A 19,792-nucleotide genomic window follows, 5' to 3' on the forward strand; every position below is an offset into this window, starting at 1 on the left:
ACTTAAAAGAAAGATAATTAACTTTCAAAGCCARCTGGGAGTAGTCTCAGTAGAAATCTGTTTTCCCCACTTCTGCTGCTTCTTTGTGTTTTTAGTTTGTCTTGTTAGGAAGGAAAAATAATTCTGCAATTGTGGTTGCTGTAGAAATTAAATAATGAAAATGCAACCTGGACAGTATTATGTTGTCTTAAGGATAGAGAAACAATTGGAGCATCCTGATTTCTTAAATATATCGCAGGTCTATTTATAATATATTGAATTAGAATGCTGTTATAGCGGAATTCACARCCTCTTGGTATGTTTCCTACATATTCCCAGTGCTTCAAGATTTATTGTGAATCGTAGCACTGTGCCTAAAATTTTGCTAAATTCGTGCCTTTGAATATTGGATTATATAAAGTCTTTTGAACAGGCAGAGTTTRCATTTTCTTTCTGAGTGCTCCTGTTTGAGTGGTAGAATACCTATGAAAGCACCAAAAATAACACGATAGCGYTCTGGGTTGGGATTGTGAAGAACTTAATTACCAAAGGCTCTGCAGCAAAGAGCTGTGCTAAATGTTTTGCTTTGTGATCAACTAGGTATACAAATAAATTGAATTAAGAAGATTTCTGCCTGCACTTTCAGTTGCTTCTGAGAACCATCTGGCTAAACACACTCATGCTTGTGGTTAGAGTATAATTGTACCAGAACACTCTTGGAATATGTGTGGAACTTGTGCCTGCAAATGTAGGCCACCCTGTTTGTGCTCTGGTTAATGTGATATAGGAGGTCTTTCTCTACTTAGAAAACTTGTCTGATAATTTGGTAGCCTATTTACAGGAGCACAAYAAGCTTGTAGTAGAATTCTGGAATGCATTATTTTAATTTAATTATTTATTTAGAAAATAAACCTTGAGGGAAAAAGAGCATGGTTTACCTGCTTAGTTTTTGTTTCTCATACCCATGCAGCGAGGTTGTGGTTATTACAAAAGACATATGATAATTCTTATTTTTAGAATTAATATGCTGTGCTGAATTGGTTTTACAGATTGTTAGGTTCTGTGCAACAGATAAGTAGCACTTTAAATTTATAACTGTTTGATTATGAACTAAATTTAAAATAATAATCAGATTTACAAGCCTGAAGCTGCTAATATTGACCACCTAATGCCATTATTCATGAACATATCAATGGACCCACTGRAATGAGTGTAAATCCTTCAAATGACTTCTTTGGACACATTCTAAATGTATAAAATGTTTTTGCTCTTCCATGCATATCAAAGGGTTTTGAGTAAATTGTCTCTTCTCAGATGAGGTAGGAAGTTTCTTCTTTACAGCTTCTGTGATAGACAGGCTATGCTAATGTCCTTGTTTTGCAATAAACTTTGCTTCTTCATTACTTATCACCAGAGGCAATAAAAATCTTCAGAGGCAAATATAAGTTTTTCATTGATATACTTGTTTGTATTTGTAAGACATGAAAGATGAACATGTAATTAAGATCAAAATTAAAATTTATATTTAAAGTATATAAATCTTGCAGTACTAATACTCCTCATATTTATATTTAGACATTTCTGAGTTGTGTAGCTAATAATTACTAACCAAGAACTCATGGAAGTAACTTATTTAACAAGATATAAAAAGTAACTGCAAGACATCAGAAGTCAGAGTACATTTCACAGGGGCATGTCTCCTCTCCTGTGTATATTGTGCATTTTGGATGCAGTGGAAGAAATGCATTTGGGTTACACTTCTCAGTATGGGAAAAGAGGCAAGATTCCCAGAGTGTTTTGGAGTGTGATCCTCAGTGTTAGCTTTAAGGCAAATGAGCCCAAATAATTGAATCCCAATATGTAAATCAATTAGCCTTTTCATGAAAAAACCTGCAGTTGCCCCTGTGGAAAAGATCTCTATCCTTCTTGCACCTACAGAGAAAAGTATTAATTCCTATCCTTGATCTCCCAGCCCTTCCTGGCACACCGGTGGGTCAATTTCACTGCACCGTGCTCCTTAAACTGAGATTAGCCCCGCAGGATGACACAGTGATGAGATGTGGTTTTTCACCTGATTTGCACGTCCAACTGCAGAATTGCACACAAAAGCTGCATGAAGTTCAACTGTCCCCTTTTCTTGCTGTCACCGCATGGATGTATTTGCAGACATTAAAATGTAAAGTGTTGTTCACTATTTAAAGAGAAGAATTGCATTATTTCTGCAAATACAATGGCTAAAAGCAGCAAAAATTTCCAAACCCTCTTTTTTTTTTTTTTTTCTGTAGCTTGCTGCTGAAAACTGAAAATGTAAAACATTTAATTCTTTTTCACTTTTCATTATTAATCCATAGTTTAGACAATGGAAAAGACTGAAAAAGCCCAAAGCATAGATTGTTTTACATCATTAATCTGTTTTAATGAAAGACAAATAATCAGCTAAAGAAATCACAAGTAACTAACTCCTGTTAGGTAAGGAAATTAATGTAATCTAATTCATATGAACTATACTCATCAAATGAGACATTAAGAGAACTTCCTCTAATCCCAGCTTCCTTCCAGCCACTTTCATKTATGTACATATACATTTCTCTTTCCAGAATAAGATTAGATAGCGCAGATATTCATTCCATTCCCATGATTGAAGACACAACTTTTAATTGGGGAGCTCTTCCTTTTAAATAAGTGGGGTTTTTTTGCACTTGCATGGAAAGAAATACTAGTTTTAAAAGAATGAAAAAATGCATAGATCTAGAAATTCTATAATATTGACAAAATAAAAAAAATAAGTTTAATGGCACCAGAAATCACTTGTTAAAGTTTAAATTGAAACAAATTTACTTCTATCCAGCTGTATGTTGTTAGGAAAGAATAATCAATGAAATGCAGCAATTTCAAATTCAGTCCTGAATTCTCCATTTAAATTTCTTTCTTCAGCAGACTTCCAATCTTTTCATGTTGGTTGATAAGATTCTACTTATTCCAGACTCTAAATAAATTGTGGCTCTCAGCATTGTAATTCCAATATATATGGAATATACATTTTTGTGTATAAGCAAAAAAAAAAAATCTGATTTTACATGTAAAAGAGGATGTTACAAAAAGCATCTCTTTTATTGCAGTGTTTTATGTGAATATTAGAGATAGGTTACTAGTCATATTTCAGATTATCCGTTCCTCTCCAGTAAGGCACCAATACAAATATTCACCTAGAAATAAAAGACTTATTCTTCTTTTCTGTAAACTAAATTTAGGGATTTTCTATCGAAYTCAAACATCTAAGACGTTGTTTAATTTAATTACGGAACAGTGAGAGTACTAGTGTGGCAGAACTTCATTCARCACATTTTAGAAATCAGAAGAGAAAAATAAAAACTGGAAAAATTATCCAGAAAACAAAATGATGTTTAGGAAAAAAATGCCTTTGTGTTGAAATTCCTCTGAAACTGGTGTAAAAGGCTGGGCAGTATTTCTCTGTRTAAGCACTTTTTTCTCAGTTTTACATCTATAGTTTCACATTAAGCTATAAACAGCTTATGGAGATAGTTTAATAAGAAAGTGCATTTAAAATGTCTGATATTAAGTGCACAGTTTTTTATGCCAAATGATGCTGGCAGGGAAAAGCAGTCTCAAACCTAAAACTGGAGTTTTAGTGTGTTTCTACATGCCTAATAGAGTCAGTTTTCTAGAAACTGAGATGAGGGTTTTGTTTTTTTTTTTTTTTTATTTCTGTTTGATGGCTCTGCAATTAGTTCTCTTACAATTACAAAAGTCAGCCAAAGTTGATGAAAGTATCCCTGTGTTTTGAGTCAGCTTCAGAGATAAAATAATGGGGAAGGTGAACAACTGGCTTCACTTAGYGTTTATGGGAACATGGGGATCAGTTCTCATGCCATAGTAAATACAGGTGATTTCTAGAGAAGTTTTTGGTCTACATGTAYGTGTGAATAATGTGAAGAGAGAATTAGATCTGCAGAATTGTTAATTCCAGTGCAGTGCAGAAACAACAAGCATTGTGAACATAATTACTGAGGGATTTGATTTTTTTCTGATATTTGTATTTGTGTCTCATTATCAGAAGGAAAAGCGTCGATATATCCATTTCCCCATGACACTGCCCCTGTTGTGCTATACGATGATTTAAATCCTTGTAGGACTCTTGGGTTGAAGGTAGTTTTACAGCCCTTGTAATTGAGAAAATTTAAAGGATTTAACTTTCAAACCATGTTTATGTTTTTCTCATCTTGAGGAAGGCATTATTTTTGCATTATTTTTGTTTGTGCTTAATGTGTATTCTCTGATAGGGACAGCAAAACCAATCTTGGGCTTTTTACTTACGATATTAATGCTCAGAAGAAAAGCTGTTAAACATCTTCTGTGCAAGGATGTTTGGACAGAGAAGGTTCTGATCCTGAAAGTTTATTCCTTTTGTGACATTTAAGCATTTTTGCTTTCCTTATTAGTACAGTTCCTGATATCTCAGAATCTCCTGATTCTTCTACAGAAGAGGAACAGTTGTATGAGTAAATGATGGTTAGATTTAATTGTTTGTTTGTTGGATTTTTTGTCATTTCTTTTCACTTTCCACACCTCTTTTATCTTGATTTTTTTTCTAATATACTATTTCTGTCTGTTATATGGCCCACAAATACAATTTGTAATCTTTGCTGTTACTATCCTCAGCATAATGTCTTCCTCCCCTTCCCCTCTCTGTGATCTAGGGAAGTACTGTCATCTGTATTTAAATGGCAAAAACAGAAACTGAAGGTCAGGATATTTTTTCACCTCTCAAGTTCTGACTGAGTGCCTTAAATGGATGGATCATCTTTACTCCCATTTGTATGTTTTTTTAATTTTAAAAGTATTGGAATTGAGTATTAGAGTCAATAATAACAATAATGCATTTTTTTTCTCTCTATATAACACCACTGTGTTAATTTTATTTTGATATGCTTGCRTATGCTCTTGGCTACAGTCTACTCAGTTAACAAAAAAAAACTTTATCTCATGTTTTTTCTCTTTATCTCATATTTTAGTGTTTGTATCACTGTACAAATTACTCACAGCCACGGCCTCTGCTATATATCTCTGTTATATTCTAACTAAGCAAGAACAGGTTGGCTATGAGTTTTGAGTTGAAATGTATAATATTTTTCCCATATAGACTCTGAACAGCTCATATAGAGTATATATGAAGCATTTCTAAGCCAACTGAAAGCGTTAAAACATTCACCATCAATGGTGAAAATGCTTGCTGGTGAAAAACTGCACAAATAATTTAATCAAAAGATCATAAACTTCCTTCCATGTGCATATGTATATACTTCTAATATCATTTAGAGTGTAAATTTACAAATTCTTCTGGATTTGAGAGAAATTCTAACAAATGAGCTAAAGTGGGTTGTATTTATTTTTATTTAAATACAAGACAATAGTAAAATAAAATTATATCTGTGAGATAGGAACAAAATTTCTAAACATGTTTAAAGTCCTCCAAATCTTATGTCAGATAGAATTCTCCTTTTCATGTGTGTGAAAGAAAGTAAGGATTCCAAGAGATCTGTTGGAATTCAGCTTTTTGCTGGGCACYGGTTTGGAGGGGGAGGTTGAAGCTCTGGCTAACATCACATTCTTTCCTACATTCCTGACGTGGATTACATTTTAGGACTCAACTGCAGATTCACCACATTGCTAAAAATGGTGCAATGTTTAATTGTGGTGGTCCATGAGCCGAGCAGGCACTTCTCAGTCCAAGCCTCTGCCCAGCACCTTGCTTTGACAGCTCTGGGGCTCTTTGGGTGTAACTTGGGAGCARATACTGTTGGTCCAGTCACTGCAGTATTTTTCTTTTGAACGTGTTGGTTTGCTTTGATTGGGACTGTTGTGAGAAACAGCCAAGGGGAAAAAACTTCTGAATAGAAGATGYCACTCAGGGAATGCTTGAGAATTGCTAGGAAACTATGCAAAAGAAAATGTCCAGTGAATGTGTGAGGAAAAAACTTGTTATTTGGAGGTGCAAAGCTAAGGTGTTGAGCACACTGTGGCAGGTAAGCCTGCCTCAGTTGCCATCAGTGATGGCAAATCCTTAGGGGAAATATTACAGCTGGATTACTGCAGACATTCTTGTGACTTGTTCTTAATGCAGAATAAATGGTTCTGAGATTTGTGAAGTCTGAAGAAGGGGTAAACCCACGAAATTCTTTTGAGAAAGGAGAACCGACAGAGCAGGATGCTTTGGGTGGTGGGACAGGGTTCAGTTGAACATGAGCACTCAGAGATGCCTGTGAGGGCATTTCTGGCCAGGGCCTCCTGGCTCTGCTCCAGCTCAGTGTCCAGCAGAGATCTGGATGTGTGGACTGGATGAAAGCCTTGGGATGTTCCACACTTAAGGGCAATGGGTGCAGGGTCCCAGATCCAGGGAGATGGCTGGGGGAGGGGGGGTCCCTGCCCTCACCTGTCCATGGGCACAGTGACATGGGACAGTGAACGGTCAGCATGGCCCTGCTGGGTTATTTCATATTCACTCAGCTATTCAGCTAATTTTTGGCTGATCTAAGAAAGGCAGGAYCATGATAAGTACAGGATTGTTTTAAAAGTCTGCTGTTTTGCAAATCACATGAGTTTCAAATCACTCCCACCTAAGAAAGTGCTGCAACATCTGAGGTTTAGTGTAAGGGGAATTAGGAGGAAACCTATCAGTAAAGCATTTTCATCCTTCTCATAAAAGTAACTAATTTAACCCCTGTTTTTCCAAATTTGGCAGATTTTTCTCTACAGAACATTTTCAGTAGTTCTTAATATTAATTCTCATGACTATCTATGGACATATGGAAAAAAATTTCCTTGTTCAAAGCTTAAAATGCAGAATCATTTTGAGACATAAAGGAGGGGAGGGATCTCACACCTTCCCAAGAGAAGCTATCCTGTGTGTTTTGCATGCTGGACGTGTTTACTGTGCTGCTTTCTGTACTGGGATGCTACAAAGCACAATGGGAGCATTTATAAAACTTTTTATTGACTAAGAACGGGACAGTAGCATATGGGAACATCAACAATTGCTAACTGATCATGGAAGAAAGAAATTCCAGTATTCTAGTGTTATAAAAAGAAGAGGGGGAAAAGAAAAGTCATTCAGAACTTAGTCATATTGGTTCAGCTGTTGTAACCAAAGACTGATAAGATAATAGAGGTCTTTGTGGCTGTTTTCTACTGAAATGCTTTATCTTTATGATACACTTGGGGCCCTTTAGAGTGGAAGCTTTTTAAACTGCTGCTGGAGTTAGAACTCAAATTAGATGCTTGTTGCAATGGCAAGGGGGCTYCTTAGTCAGGCAGCCCTCACAAAGYGACTTTTATCTCCGAAGCCCTTCCATTAGATTGTTACTTTCTTCTGTTTTTCCTGTTTATTTTTGTTGACTTTTGCTGCCCTATTTTGTGGCATTTAGAAGGTGACCCAATCAAAAGAGGGTAAATGCTGAATGCTGGACAGAGCCTGTGAAGTGGAAACATCACAGTACATCTGATGTGTGCTGCGGGCTGCAGTGTTAGACAGAATGGTTTAACCAGGTTATCTCTGGGAAGCTAAGATCAAATACACTTTCTTTTATGTCTAGCATTGTGTTTTTTCTCTCTTTTCAAACAATGTCCATAAAATAATAAAACTCCATCCAACCTAACAAAGGAATTGAATCACAAAGGCTTTTTCTTTTCTAAGGGGGGGGGGAAAAAAAACCCCTGCTGAAATTGCTTAACTTGATTCAAAATAATTTTTGATTGTTGGTTGGATTGTTTTGGCTGATGATCCATTGGAACTGCAGTTATGTGATTTAAAGCCCTACTTGGTTTCTGGCAAAGTCCACACTTCTTTCTTGCATTACTGTCTCCTGATTTCATAAAAGTCACACTATGTGTTTGTTCTAGAAACATAACAGGAGTAATCATTTGTGATTTATTAATTTGTATTTCCTGTAAATGTATGGAGCAAAAGTTAGTTTAGATGCAGTGCATAAACAAGGATGATATTTGTCATGCTTTACACTAATCACAGAATTCAAGAGAGCCAATAATACTTTGCAGCTGTGTAGAGATTCCATGCAAAGATCTCAAAGCACTCCAGAAACATTAACTAACCAGGCATAAAAACCTTTGATTGGTGGTGTTTTACTTCGTGTGCATGTTGGGAAACTAAGGCAAGTACATTCAGGAACCCACAGTAGTTTCATGTCACAGCTAAGAACCCTGCTTCAGCAAGCTATGGATCATGCCTATTAAATTTTTGGCTTATTTATGACTCCGGTATTTTTTTTTTTCGATTCATTCTATTCTTCTATTGATAGAATATGTGTTTTTATCTAGTTTTCTTTCCCTGDGTGTCAGAGAGATTAAATTACACTATGTAAACCTAGAAGTCTCCTTTTGGTTATGGCTGCTTCTTTTTTTCTTTTTTCCCTTACCAGCAGTTATTACCCTGCCTTTACCTCAGGACAGCTTGCCACAAGGACTGAAACAAATTTAACTCTGAAAAGCCTCCAGTGTTTGCTGATATGCAGCTACMTTTGAATACAGACTGAATAGGTAGTAAAAGATAACAGGAGTGTTGTAAGGTGATATAGGAGCTCTAGTTATATTATATACCTATACTTACAGGATATTAGTTTTTAATTTTTTTTTGGCAATATTTAAAGAGATCTAGGTAGATAAAATGCAGGATGAGGTTTGTGAGTTTTTATTACGTGCATTGTAAGATACATTATGCTCTTTCCATTATTTTATGTACCAGAAATTGTGTAGTAGTCTAATTGGTTTTAAAAGATAGAGTTTTGCCACAAGCAGGATTCTTTCTAAATGGAATTTTAGACCACAAGTTGAACTCTTCCCTCTTTTTCAGCAGATTTATTGCTACTTTTTATTTTCTCTCTCCTGGTTAGATTTGACCTATGACCAGAATTTCTCAAAAGTTCTCTTTGATGCCTTAGTTCTCTTCAATCTGACCATTTTATCTCAATTTGTGCTGAAATCCAAAAGAAAGAATACAATATTGAAACAATAATCACATGGGGAAAAATTAAAATATTAATACAATGAGATTATTATCACAAAGGCAAGGATATATAATCAAAGTAATATAAAAAATGATAATTTTTTTTTCTGAACTTTTGGTGAGACTGTCACATTTTCATTTTAAAAAAGAAGTCCTTAAACACTATCAGCTTTCCACTAACCCTCAAAATTTTAAATACTGCTGGTAAAGGGAGTCAATGGATCAAATTCAGTATATCTGTAGTCACTGAAATAAAGGCCTCTAAGAAAAATGTGTCAATTTTAAAGGTCTTTCCTAACTGAAGACCATTTTGTGATAGAGCCAAAGGTTAATAAAATCAGTAGTGAATGTAGCAATTTTACAGATAAGCTATTCACAACAAGTGTAGTTACTTGAATAAAAAGCTAATTCAGTTCTAAAATGCCACATGCAGTAGCAGTGAATAGCTGCTTTTAGGTGCTTTCTGGAGGAGGATAAAATACAGAATCACAGCACTCTTCTTTTCCAGCATCCCTGGCTGCCTGTAAATTGCTGTGAATGGGACTGTGGGCTGACAGGCTCTATTAAGACAAACTGCCTTTCTCATCGGAGAGATAAAATAAATCAGGTGTTTAGTCAAATTAAAATACTTCAGATGGAGCAGGCCCTGGGGAGCACTGATCCACCTGACAAATCTGAGAGAAACTCAAGACAGATGTGTTTTGGGGATAAGGAAGACCCCATGGAAAAAAATGCACTGCTGTCTTTGGAGTAAGAGAATAGGATTAGAACAGAGAGCGAGCTGTGGTATATAATATTTTATGGKAGCTGGCATATTTACTGTTTATTTTTTACTAAGCTTTTTGTTTTATCTGTTTTTATGGCAAATACATTTTACASATAGCTGTATTTTTATTTTATTTATAGATATTTTCAGTCAGCAGCAGAAGTTTATTTACTGGTAATGAGCTTAGGAATCTCATTGCTTGCTGCAGTAAGTGGATGCAAAACAGATGATGATGGCACACAGCTACTGATGACCTCTCTTGTCCCAGACAGATCAGCTCAATCTGGTCTGCATTCTAAGCAAGTTGGTTTTTATTGGTATTTAAACTGTAAAATAATGGTTGGGATTTTCCACTCTAAAATGAAATTATACCTCTCCCTCCCCACACACACACTCTTCATACAACAACATTCTCATCTTATGCTTATTCTTGTCTCGAGCAGTGCTCGGTTAGGTGTCCTGCAGTTTCGTGGAGGTCTCGTGATTTTCCAGGAGCACAATGTACATTTTGTGGTCATCAGTTCTATTCTGTTGTTGGATTACATAGCAGGGTACAAATTAAAGAGCAGAGTACTTTAAATGGGGTCATTTATTTCAGATGTGTTTCTCGAGGGGGAGAAAAGGAAAGAAAAGCAATTACTGTGAATTTCTGAATAAAAACAGTTCTGCCTGCTATTGTAAAGAAATTGAGAAAGAAAGAAAAAAACAAACTATAAATTTGTGGCAACTATCTCAAATGTTTCTAAGAAATCCTAACAAAACAACTATATTTTGCAGCATTAGCAGGCACTCTTTGTGGTAGTTTTCTGCTCATGTTATGAAGTACAAGCTATACACAATAATATGGCAATGGCATGGGAGATGAATATCTGCTTTGGGTGTGTAAAATATTTGATGACTGCAAGCTCAGGGGCTTGCATTATGATGCCAAAGCTGCTTGACAGATGTGAAAGTCTCAAGCTGTTGTTTCCCAGGTGGCAGTGGAGGACAATAAGTATAATTTGAGGCAGCAGATTGCTTCAGCTATAGGTGGGTGGAACGGTTGATCTCTTCTAGTCACAACGGGCAGGGCAGTTTTTCTTTGGCAGAACAGTCTTTTACCCATGAAAATGAATTCCAGTATGCAATGTTGTATTCAAAACAACCTAAATAACCTTTGGACCAAAGCAAAAAAATCTCCAAAATTTGATAACCCAGGTTAAAGTAGGTCTATACTGAAGTTGCAGATAATAAAACAGATGTCACATGGATCTCAGTGCAGGGTAAAGGATCCTGCAGTGCAGGTACTTTCCTGGCCACATGCCTGCCCAAACTTACTTCCAAAAAATAGCTTTTTGCATGGAATTCTTTCATTGCTTCAGTTCACTCGTATCACACCAAAGTTTTGCAATGAGTTGATTGGGATAATAGTCCTTCAACTTCAATTTCATACCTCTTTTGACTAAGGAAATCCCTAATGATAGTTTCTAAAATTTCTGCTGCAACAGAAGTTACACATTTTTATTTTGTGAAGACCTGTGTCACATGTATACTGAAGGATTAGACATTAGAGGGTAGGGAAGTTGTTGGAAACTTTAAAAACTAAGGCACTTAATAGTGAATAAGAAATTGAATATTTTCCAGTGCTTCACTTTGATAAGTGCTACTAATAGATATACAAAAAAAAAAAAAAATCAGGTACCCTTTGTTTTTGGGAGCTTGCTTTATCTAGAGTGACTGACTTAAGCCATGCAGTTTGTTTTTTCCATATAAAGAAATTACAAACAGAAGTTTCCTTGTATGCTGCTTTTTCAAAAGGAAATTCTGTGCAAGAATCATACTGGTCCCATCATAGCACTGTGTAGGTAGTAGAGAATCATGTGTTTGTCACCGTCTTGGCAGGAGCTTGTTTTGTCTTCCTTCTCCTTATGAAACCTGTCAGCCTCTCTCTTCTCTTCGCTAGAAGGTATCCACCTTAGTCCTGGGAAGGAGGTGGAGTCATAATTTTGTGACAGTTTCTCCATTATCTCCTAGGTCCTGCTCCTCACACGTTTTCTTCCTCTTCAAAAGTCCTGTGACTTCTTTATCACAGTCCTCCACTGTGAACAGAGGGAAGGAAGTTTGTGAATACCCTCTTTTGTGCCACTTCTCATATCATTGTGGCAGACTACAGACCTGGCAAATTCTTGATCTGGTTTTCTTTAATTTTTGGTTCTRCACAACATTAAATTGCTTTACTTATCCCAATTCCATACCTAAACCTCTTTCAGATCCTCTCCCAATATTCCCAAACTTCTACCTTGATGTAATTATATTATTTCTTACAGATCTGTGGGTCTGAGATACTCACACAAGGAATCATATTGTATGGCTCAGATATAGGAACTGACATTGCTGTTTCTGACAGAGAAATATGTTCCTACATAAGATGGGGATATTTTCAGATTGATTTGGAAAAGGACCCTTTACTCTCCACTTATGAGACCCATGCAATTTACCCATAAACAGACCATTAAGCATCATTAGTGCAAAGAATAAATGTACCGTAGTTTCATATTAATTAAGTGCTCTCTGTAGAGTAAACTTTGAAAGTTAAATGAAAATTCTTAAGCTATTTTCTCAGGTTAGCCATTTCTCTTGGGACAAGTAAAGCTCATTTTTAATACACGTTCCACAACCAAAGCTTGCATTTACCTAAATGACCTACTAGATATATGGGTATTTTTGAGAAATGATCAATAAATTCTTAAACTGCTTCTTCCACCAAACAGCATCTTTTAAATTTCCTTTTAACATTTGTGCATACTAGGGTTGAAAAAGAACAAAATGCATAAAGTGAGGTAAAATTATGTCTAATAAACTCTGAAGGTATTTATCACAGTCGGCAGATTTAGATGGAGAAGATATAGGGATACATACAGAATGAATCCCTGTCAGAAAAAAGGAAATATTCTATATCTTTTCTGCTAACATTTCTGTTGCATCCTCCCCTGCTTAGAGCGTAGCAAAACTGTGTGTTACATTCTTTTGAGATTCATTAGTAGAAAATATATCCAAGTTGTATTTGAAATAAGCGTGGTGATGACGCATTTTTTGAGGGGTAAATGTTGCTCTGTAACTGTTGTCCTCCTCATATTTACCGCCCATCTCTCCTGCCCGTTTAGGTACACCAGAAAGCCTGGCAGAAAAAGAGCGACAGCTCTCAACTATGATCACCCAGCTGATCAGCTTACGGGAGCAGCTCCTGGCTGCCCACGACGAGCAGAAAAAGCTGGCAGCCTCACAAATCGAAAAACAACGGCAGCAAATGGACCTTGCTCGCCAACAGCAAGAACAGGTGAGGCTCCAAGAAAGAAACCTGTGAAAATGGTTCACGCAGAATGCTTGTTGTAAACACTGCTCTGCCTGGTGCTGTTTCCTTTCATGTTCTTTTTTTTTGTTAAAAGAGCTTAAATAGCACCAGAAGTTACATGTATTKTCCAGAAATATTGTAGCACCCTGAGGAAAAAAAAAAAGGAGGGGTGGATGTTCAAATAATTTCTTTCCCAGAAAAAATTGCATTTGATAGATTTCACGATTCTTGTTTCTTGCACTGAGATGTAATTTTAAGAATCACAAATAAGCCAGACCATAACCATTATTTAACTCTCTTTTTGACAAGGAAATAATTGTACAAAAACACTTAAGCATACTCAAACCTCCAAAGATCTTCAGAAAGTAAGGTTTGATTTATTTGTTCAGGTTGCGAAGGATTTGGGTTTTTTTTTGGGGTTTTTTTTTTTTTTTTTTTTTTTTTTTTTTTTTTTTTTTTTTTTTTTTTTTTTTTTTTTTTTTTTTTTTTTTTTTTTTTTTCCCCACTGATTTCTTTGTTTTAAATGTGTGGTTGTCCAAAGAGCTGTCCTGTTCTCATTGAACGAAAGTGTGAAAACAATGATCCCATGCACTAGTCCCCTAGGCATTAGATCAGACAGATCCAAATTAATGCGTGGTTTTTAGGAATCTGACATTATTACTAGAATTATCTTTTCAGTTAAATATATTTTATAGGATATATACAGCAATATATGCTCTGTTGATTTTAATGAGTTGTGACGTCTGGTATTTTATGTGCTTGGGTATTTGCCCACATGTAGGAATATGGACTCATCCCCTAATGGAAAATAACATAAAGGAACACTGTAAAAAATCAGAAGTTAGAATGTCATTTAGCCATCTAGAGATGACACAGTAATTAACTATTGACACTTGTGAATAAGCTAGCACAAATTAATCTTGACACATTTGCAGACGAGTGATATCTTACAGTGAACACTTTGTAATTATATTTCAAAATGAAAATTAAATGACACTTAAAACTMGGTTGTCATGCTCAATGAAGCGAGCATGTAGCTCAACCGATAGGCAAATAAAATTCAGAATTTGAGCCACATGGTGCTTGTGTACCCTACTTTACTGTGTCAAGCCTATACATCAAGACGATGCTATGCTAATTGCATTGCAGGGTCTTGGGTACATTTTCTGTCACAGGACCGCTCCATCTGAGAGGAACCTTCGAGATTAGATGCTCGGTGGTGTATTTCTTTTCATCAGGAAATGCCTGTTCAAATGGTGCCACATTGCCCATGCAGGTACAAAAAGCTTTTCCCCAGCAGTCAGAGCTCCAGCAGATCAGTGCCTTTGCACGTGTAAACAGAAATCTCCTTGTCTTGGCTGTAGTTTGCCATGTTAAGCTGCTGCCAGGTCACCAGCAGCTTTAAACAGTTCTGGGCATAGGGCACTGTGAAAAAATGACAGAGCACTGAGGAAGAACAGCCCACCATGCAGCTCCGTGCTCAGTCTCATTTTGCTGTGGGGCTGCATGTTGGGGTCATCGTTTACCTTTGCTGAGACTAGCAGGGAGGGCAATGAGGACACACAAACCTTGTCTTTAGTTACAAGCACAACATTTCTGAGCTGGAGGCACATAATTGCTGTGGTGCTCATTAAAAATGGTAACTCCAGCTCTCATACAGGCTTTAAATTCTCTGTATAGCTCAGTCCCCTTTAGGGTTGTTTCACCAAGCATGGACCCCACTGCTGGCTGCTGTGCTGACAGAAGATACCTCAGGTCCTTGAACCTGCCCCTGGTCTACCTGGGCATATGGACTCTGCTTGAATTCCCTTTTCCACTCACACACAAGGGTCTGCCCCTTCTGCCCTCACTCATTGTATTTTATTGATTGGACTGGGAGGTTCGTCTGGGAATATTTGAACATCAGGCTCCTAAAAGGAGTTTGAGCCCTGTTACAAACATCAACGTTGTGATCTGTGAGAGTTGCTTGACTCCACTTTCTTGTAGTGCTTTGCCTTCATCCAGCCCCAGAATCATGTAGACCTTAATTTGTTTTCTTGAAGCCATGTGTAAGACTTAAAATATGTATGAATTTTGTATTGGTTTCTTTTACAAAAGTGAATTTTAACTGAAAAAACCTCAGAGTTATTTCCACGTGACAGAAAGACATTGAGGAAATAACAGCCTTGGTCTCCGTGTGTGGACAATTACAGGCTGTTAATATGTGACTACAAATTCCTTATGAGTTAATCTGAACAGTTTTCACTAGAACTATGTGATTGTTTATTTCTAAACCAACCTTGATACATTCCTGTAATTTTTTTATCATAAAAACATTTTACTTAGCTTTCTCTGTTTATAACAAAGTAAGTGTGCTCAGAAGATGTTGGGGAAGGAGACCAGGAGGTTTTTTGCCAAAAACAGAAACAGTGAATTTGAGTGACCAAAATACCTTTGTCACCAACTTCTTGCTGTTTTATGTGATTCCTCTGCCCTGGATAAATATTTATAGGAGGGGAAATTATACTTAAGAAATGAAGGTAGCAGAAGTGCTGAGGCTGGGCTCTCCAGGAAACACAAATCTTGTCCTTGTTTCAGTCTGCTGCACAGTTACCCTTCTGAAGAACTCCAGTTGTTCCCCCAGATCCCTGTGGCTTCTCCCCCGTGGCTGCTGTCCCCATCACCCCTTGCAGGGAGCAGCTCTGTGGTCTGAGGGCAGGGTCCCATTTCCCTTCTGCTCTGGCGTGCTGGTTTTGTGGGAATCAGGGAGGTAGATGGAATAGCTGTGGCAAATTGTCACCAGACTCCTGGTGTTCCCTGCCCTGAACATTTGCTTTTCTCCATCTGTGTTAGAGAAGGGATAGAGTGAACCTTTACTCTTCAGATTCCTTACTGAATCTACCAGATGAGGGCAAGGATATCCATGTATTTCAGAGAGGATGAGTTACTGAGCACCAGGTACTGCTTTTACCCAGAATAAGGCTCTGCTTCCCTAAGCAGCTCCAAGGATGATTTTTGAGATTCACAAGAGATGCAATGTGCTGCTCATTGCAAAGGAGGTCTAAGAAGCTTACCCTGGGAGCTTGTGCTGAATAGTGAACCATCTATAAACACCAGCTAAGGCTCCAGTTCAGCAAAGCAGGAAAATGTATGTTTAACCTTAAGCACCTGCGTAATCCCATCCCCATTCAGAGAAGCACTCAATTTGAAGCGTGTGTTTCATTCCCATTGTGGTTGACAGTAATGCATCATAGTTAAAGATCACCACAGGCTGAAATGTTTTGTTGAATAGTGATGAGATTATTCATCTACACAAAAATAAATCTACGTTTCTGTGCTTTTCAGAGTTAAGGCCTCTGCTTAAAATACATATTTCTTACTTGTTAACTAGATTTTTATGTAACATTTAAGTTTACCTCTAAAATACACATTAAACAAATTAATATGCTTAATAAAAATATAATAAAGAATAACAAACATGTTTTGCAGTCAATAGTATTGAAATTTCAATATTAACTTTTAAATTTAATGGAAATTTTATTTCTAATAGATTGCAAGACAACAGCAGCAACTTCTGCAACAGCAGCACAAAATCAATCTACTGCAGCAGCAAATTCAGGTCAGTGTATTTTATTGCTCTCTTCTGATTATGCTTAAGTTCCATTTATGGAGAGGGAAGGGTCTAAAATAAAGCAGCCACRTGCTTTACTAACAAGCCTCACTAAAGATGCTCTTTATGGGAGTTCCTTGTGTTCCAGAAAATTATTGTCAGACATCTTTTTTTGGTTCAAGGAACTTCAGTAGGCAAAGTTTTCTTCTGAAAGTTATGAAGTATTTTTAAATCTCGCCATCTTGTCATAATTCTGAAGTCTGCAATCAGTTGGACTTGTATTGTGTGAAGTAAAAGCAGAGCCTCAATCACTGTTGGAGGAATTCCTCACTCTGCAAAGGCAAAATTGAGACATTGCAACAGTTCCAAGGCCTTGACAGCAGTGTGCTCATGTGCAAAGACCCACAGGTACACATGTTCCAGGTGCCTCTGGAATAATTATGCCCTTGTGGATGTGGAAGTATTTTGGAGATATTTAAATATTTGTGCTTGTACTCAGAACGTGGTTTAATTTTGTGCAAGTATATGTGGGTAGGGAGTGACATGGATGTAGAGGCATTGTTGGCATGTGATTGTATTACCTTCTCTGCTTCCCACTTTGAAAGCATTTCCACAGGCCTGTTCACTGATTTAAATATTTCAGTTTGGTCTGACAGATGATTGTGCTGCCAATCATTTCTTATAAGCTTGGGCTATCCATTTCTTTTCCTTAATTAGCTGATTGCTGGGTTACTAGATGCCAAAATTGAAGTTTCTTTCCCTTGTCCCAAAGGAATGCTCATAAATGCTTTTGAAAATGTTGTTATGCACTTTCAGTTACACTTTTAAGGACTTTATTTAACAAATATAGATGTGTTAATACCTTGTATGAGAGACACAATTGAATTGTAAAGCACCATTATTGTTGCCTGTTAGAGGATTGTATGTTGATATTAGGTGTACATCAAGGGTGGAAGAGATGTAAGAATAGTGAAATGAAAAAAAAATAGACCATCTTCTCTAATTGTTCTATGTAAGTCTGGCTCAGAAAGCAAAGAATAAAATTTAAAAAAAAAATTACTTGGTATGAAAGCTAAGACTGAAATCTAGCTAAGTCTACAAAACAGAATGGTTATCAGTATGAGAAATTTCTAATATTTAAAGTTCATTTAAAAATTAGAAAACAGAGGAATTATGACTAGGTATTTTTTGTTTCTCTTTGGAGAACTGTGGGTATGTTTTGCAGGGGAGTATCTTCTCTGTAGTACAAAGTTCAAAGGTACTTCAGTCAATACTTTCCAGTAGCTTTACCCTTCCACTGTCTCCAGGGAAAAGTGGTCTCAGAATTAATTTTGCTATAGGTTGCAGGTTCATTTTCTCATTCACTTCCCTCTTTCCTCTTACACAGTGCTGAACCCTCCACAAGTGTTCTTTCCCTTCCTTTCCTAGATGTATATGCAAGGAAGTGTTTCAATAGTTATCCTGTTTGTGTGAGGTAAATTACTTCTTGGTGACCCTTCCCTGTATTTTGTCTTCCAGAGCCTTGCCAATGTCTTATGCCATATTCTCAGTAGTTTGGCCTCTTCATTTATCTATGATTTTTATATTTGCATGAGTCTAATCAGTATATTTGAGGCAGTGAGGACTGTTTCTTCTTCCTGCTGGTCAGCCAGGTTGGTAACGGGCATGTCAATGCCCAAGGAACCCTAGGCTCCAGTATGAAGCACTAGGCACGGTGGGCAACTCAAACATCCAGTGGTCTTACAGGGAGATTACAGAAAGAAACTTTCCTGGGAGATTGTCTACGAGGCTAAACAGCAGCTTACATGGTCCATTTGCTTGTGAGCCAAGCAGTTCTGCTTCGTTTATTTGTTCTGATTTAATTTTGGGGCAGATTTGGCAGCCAGAAGTTGGTTCAGAGTGAAGTTGCTAAGTTGCATCTGCAGCTGGTGTTCTTTTGCTGCTGTAGAATTGGCTGGGAGTGTTGCAGTTTGAGAGGTGCAGTTCCTTAAGATCTGCAGCTGGGATGGAGGCAAAACAGGAGGAAGATGAGAGGAGTGGTGCTGTGCTGGTTCTCCCAGATCCTTTCCCACCATCTCCCCAAGAAACCTCAGAACCAGTACTGAAGTCACACTGGTGACTCTGAGTGGGATTAATCGTATCAAAAATAAGTCATTTCAGTGCAGACTCTGCTTCACTTAATTATCCAGATTGTTCTTGTAGTGAGCAGAGAGAAGCAAAGTGAATAGTTTAGGAATGCAATTTATCTTGTCCTAAAGTAGAGATTTAAAATATATCAGATAAATTGTTCCCTAAAATGGCTGTTTCTCCCCATTGACTAAGAAGGATATGCATACCAGTGCCTTTAGTGTAGAGATCTGATATGAGATGAGGTGAATCGTGCTATGCCTGGAAGGAGAAACAACATTTCTATTAAATGTTTACATTCTCAGTTTCGTTTTTGGGCTTGGTAGCGTTTGCAACTCTGTCCCCAACAACCTGATTTCATTTAGAAGGCTTGCCTAAAGACATTCTTGAGCAACCATTTCCAGGAAACAGCGATTACCTGCAAAGAATGGTGTGGGCTGTTATCTGGGCTCTGTATTCGTGGGAAAACAATAGTGCCCTTCGCTGCCACTCCCCTTTTGAAGGGATTACAAAATGTGAGCAGCACCGGTGCCAGTTCCACCAGGGCAGGGTCACATTTGTGGCACAGGCACTCCAAGCAGTACAGCGTGTTCTCCAGGATGTCAGAGAGGGGCATTGCTGGTGGCAAGGTTTCCATCCTGAGACAGTGTATCAGCTCTCATCTCCTGAGCTGCAATGTTAATTCTTGAAAAAGCATTTCTGTGAATTCTGTGAGTGTACCCAGTTTAGCCATTTAAACAATTAGAAGTTGCTTTAGATGGGGATTAAAAGATTTATGTCAATCACATACAAAAGTTAAAATAATTTATATTACATAAACTACACTTCCCTTTGACAACTAAGAATTTACTAAGAATTTTCATTATTTAATATTTATTATCTGTTTACTTGATCATTTCAACACCTTATTTAATTTGATTGGTGAAAGGGCTTTTTTTTTTTTGTATGTTTTATTTCACACCA

The 19,792-nt window shown here is 37.1% G+C and overlaps 1 protein-coding gene across 4 annotated transcripts in view; it reads left to right on the plus strand.

Moving 5' to 3' along the window:
• The window catches only part of SOX6 (SRY-box transcription factor 6), a 252,853-nt gene that overhangs the window by 102,012 nt on the left and 131,049 nt on the right, over positions 1 to 19,792 (plus strand). For all 4 annotated transcript variants that reach the window (XM_057369294.1, XM_057369296.1, XM_057369295.1 and 1 more), the window contains exons 5-6: positions 12,926 to 13,098; positions 16,643 to 16,711. In XM_057369294.1, the coding sequence (XP_057225277.1) occupies positions 12,926 to 13,098; positions 16,643 to 16,711 (242 nt within the window). The remainder of the gene's footprint in view (positions 1 to 12,925; positions 13,099 to 16,642; positions 16,712 to 19,792) is intronic.

This window comes from Malurus melanocephalus, unplaced genomic scaffold (assembly GCF_030028575.1).
Source record: "Malurus melanocephalus ecotype Western Australia unplaced genomic scaffold, MMel_1.1 scaffold_106, whole genome shotgun sequence".
Taxonomy (NCBI): Eukaryota; Metazoa; Chordata; class Aves; order Passeriformes; family Maluridae; genus Malurus; species Malurus melanocephalus.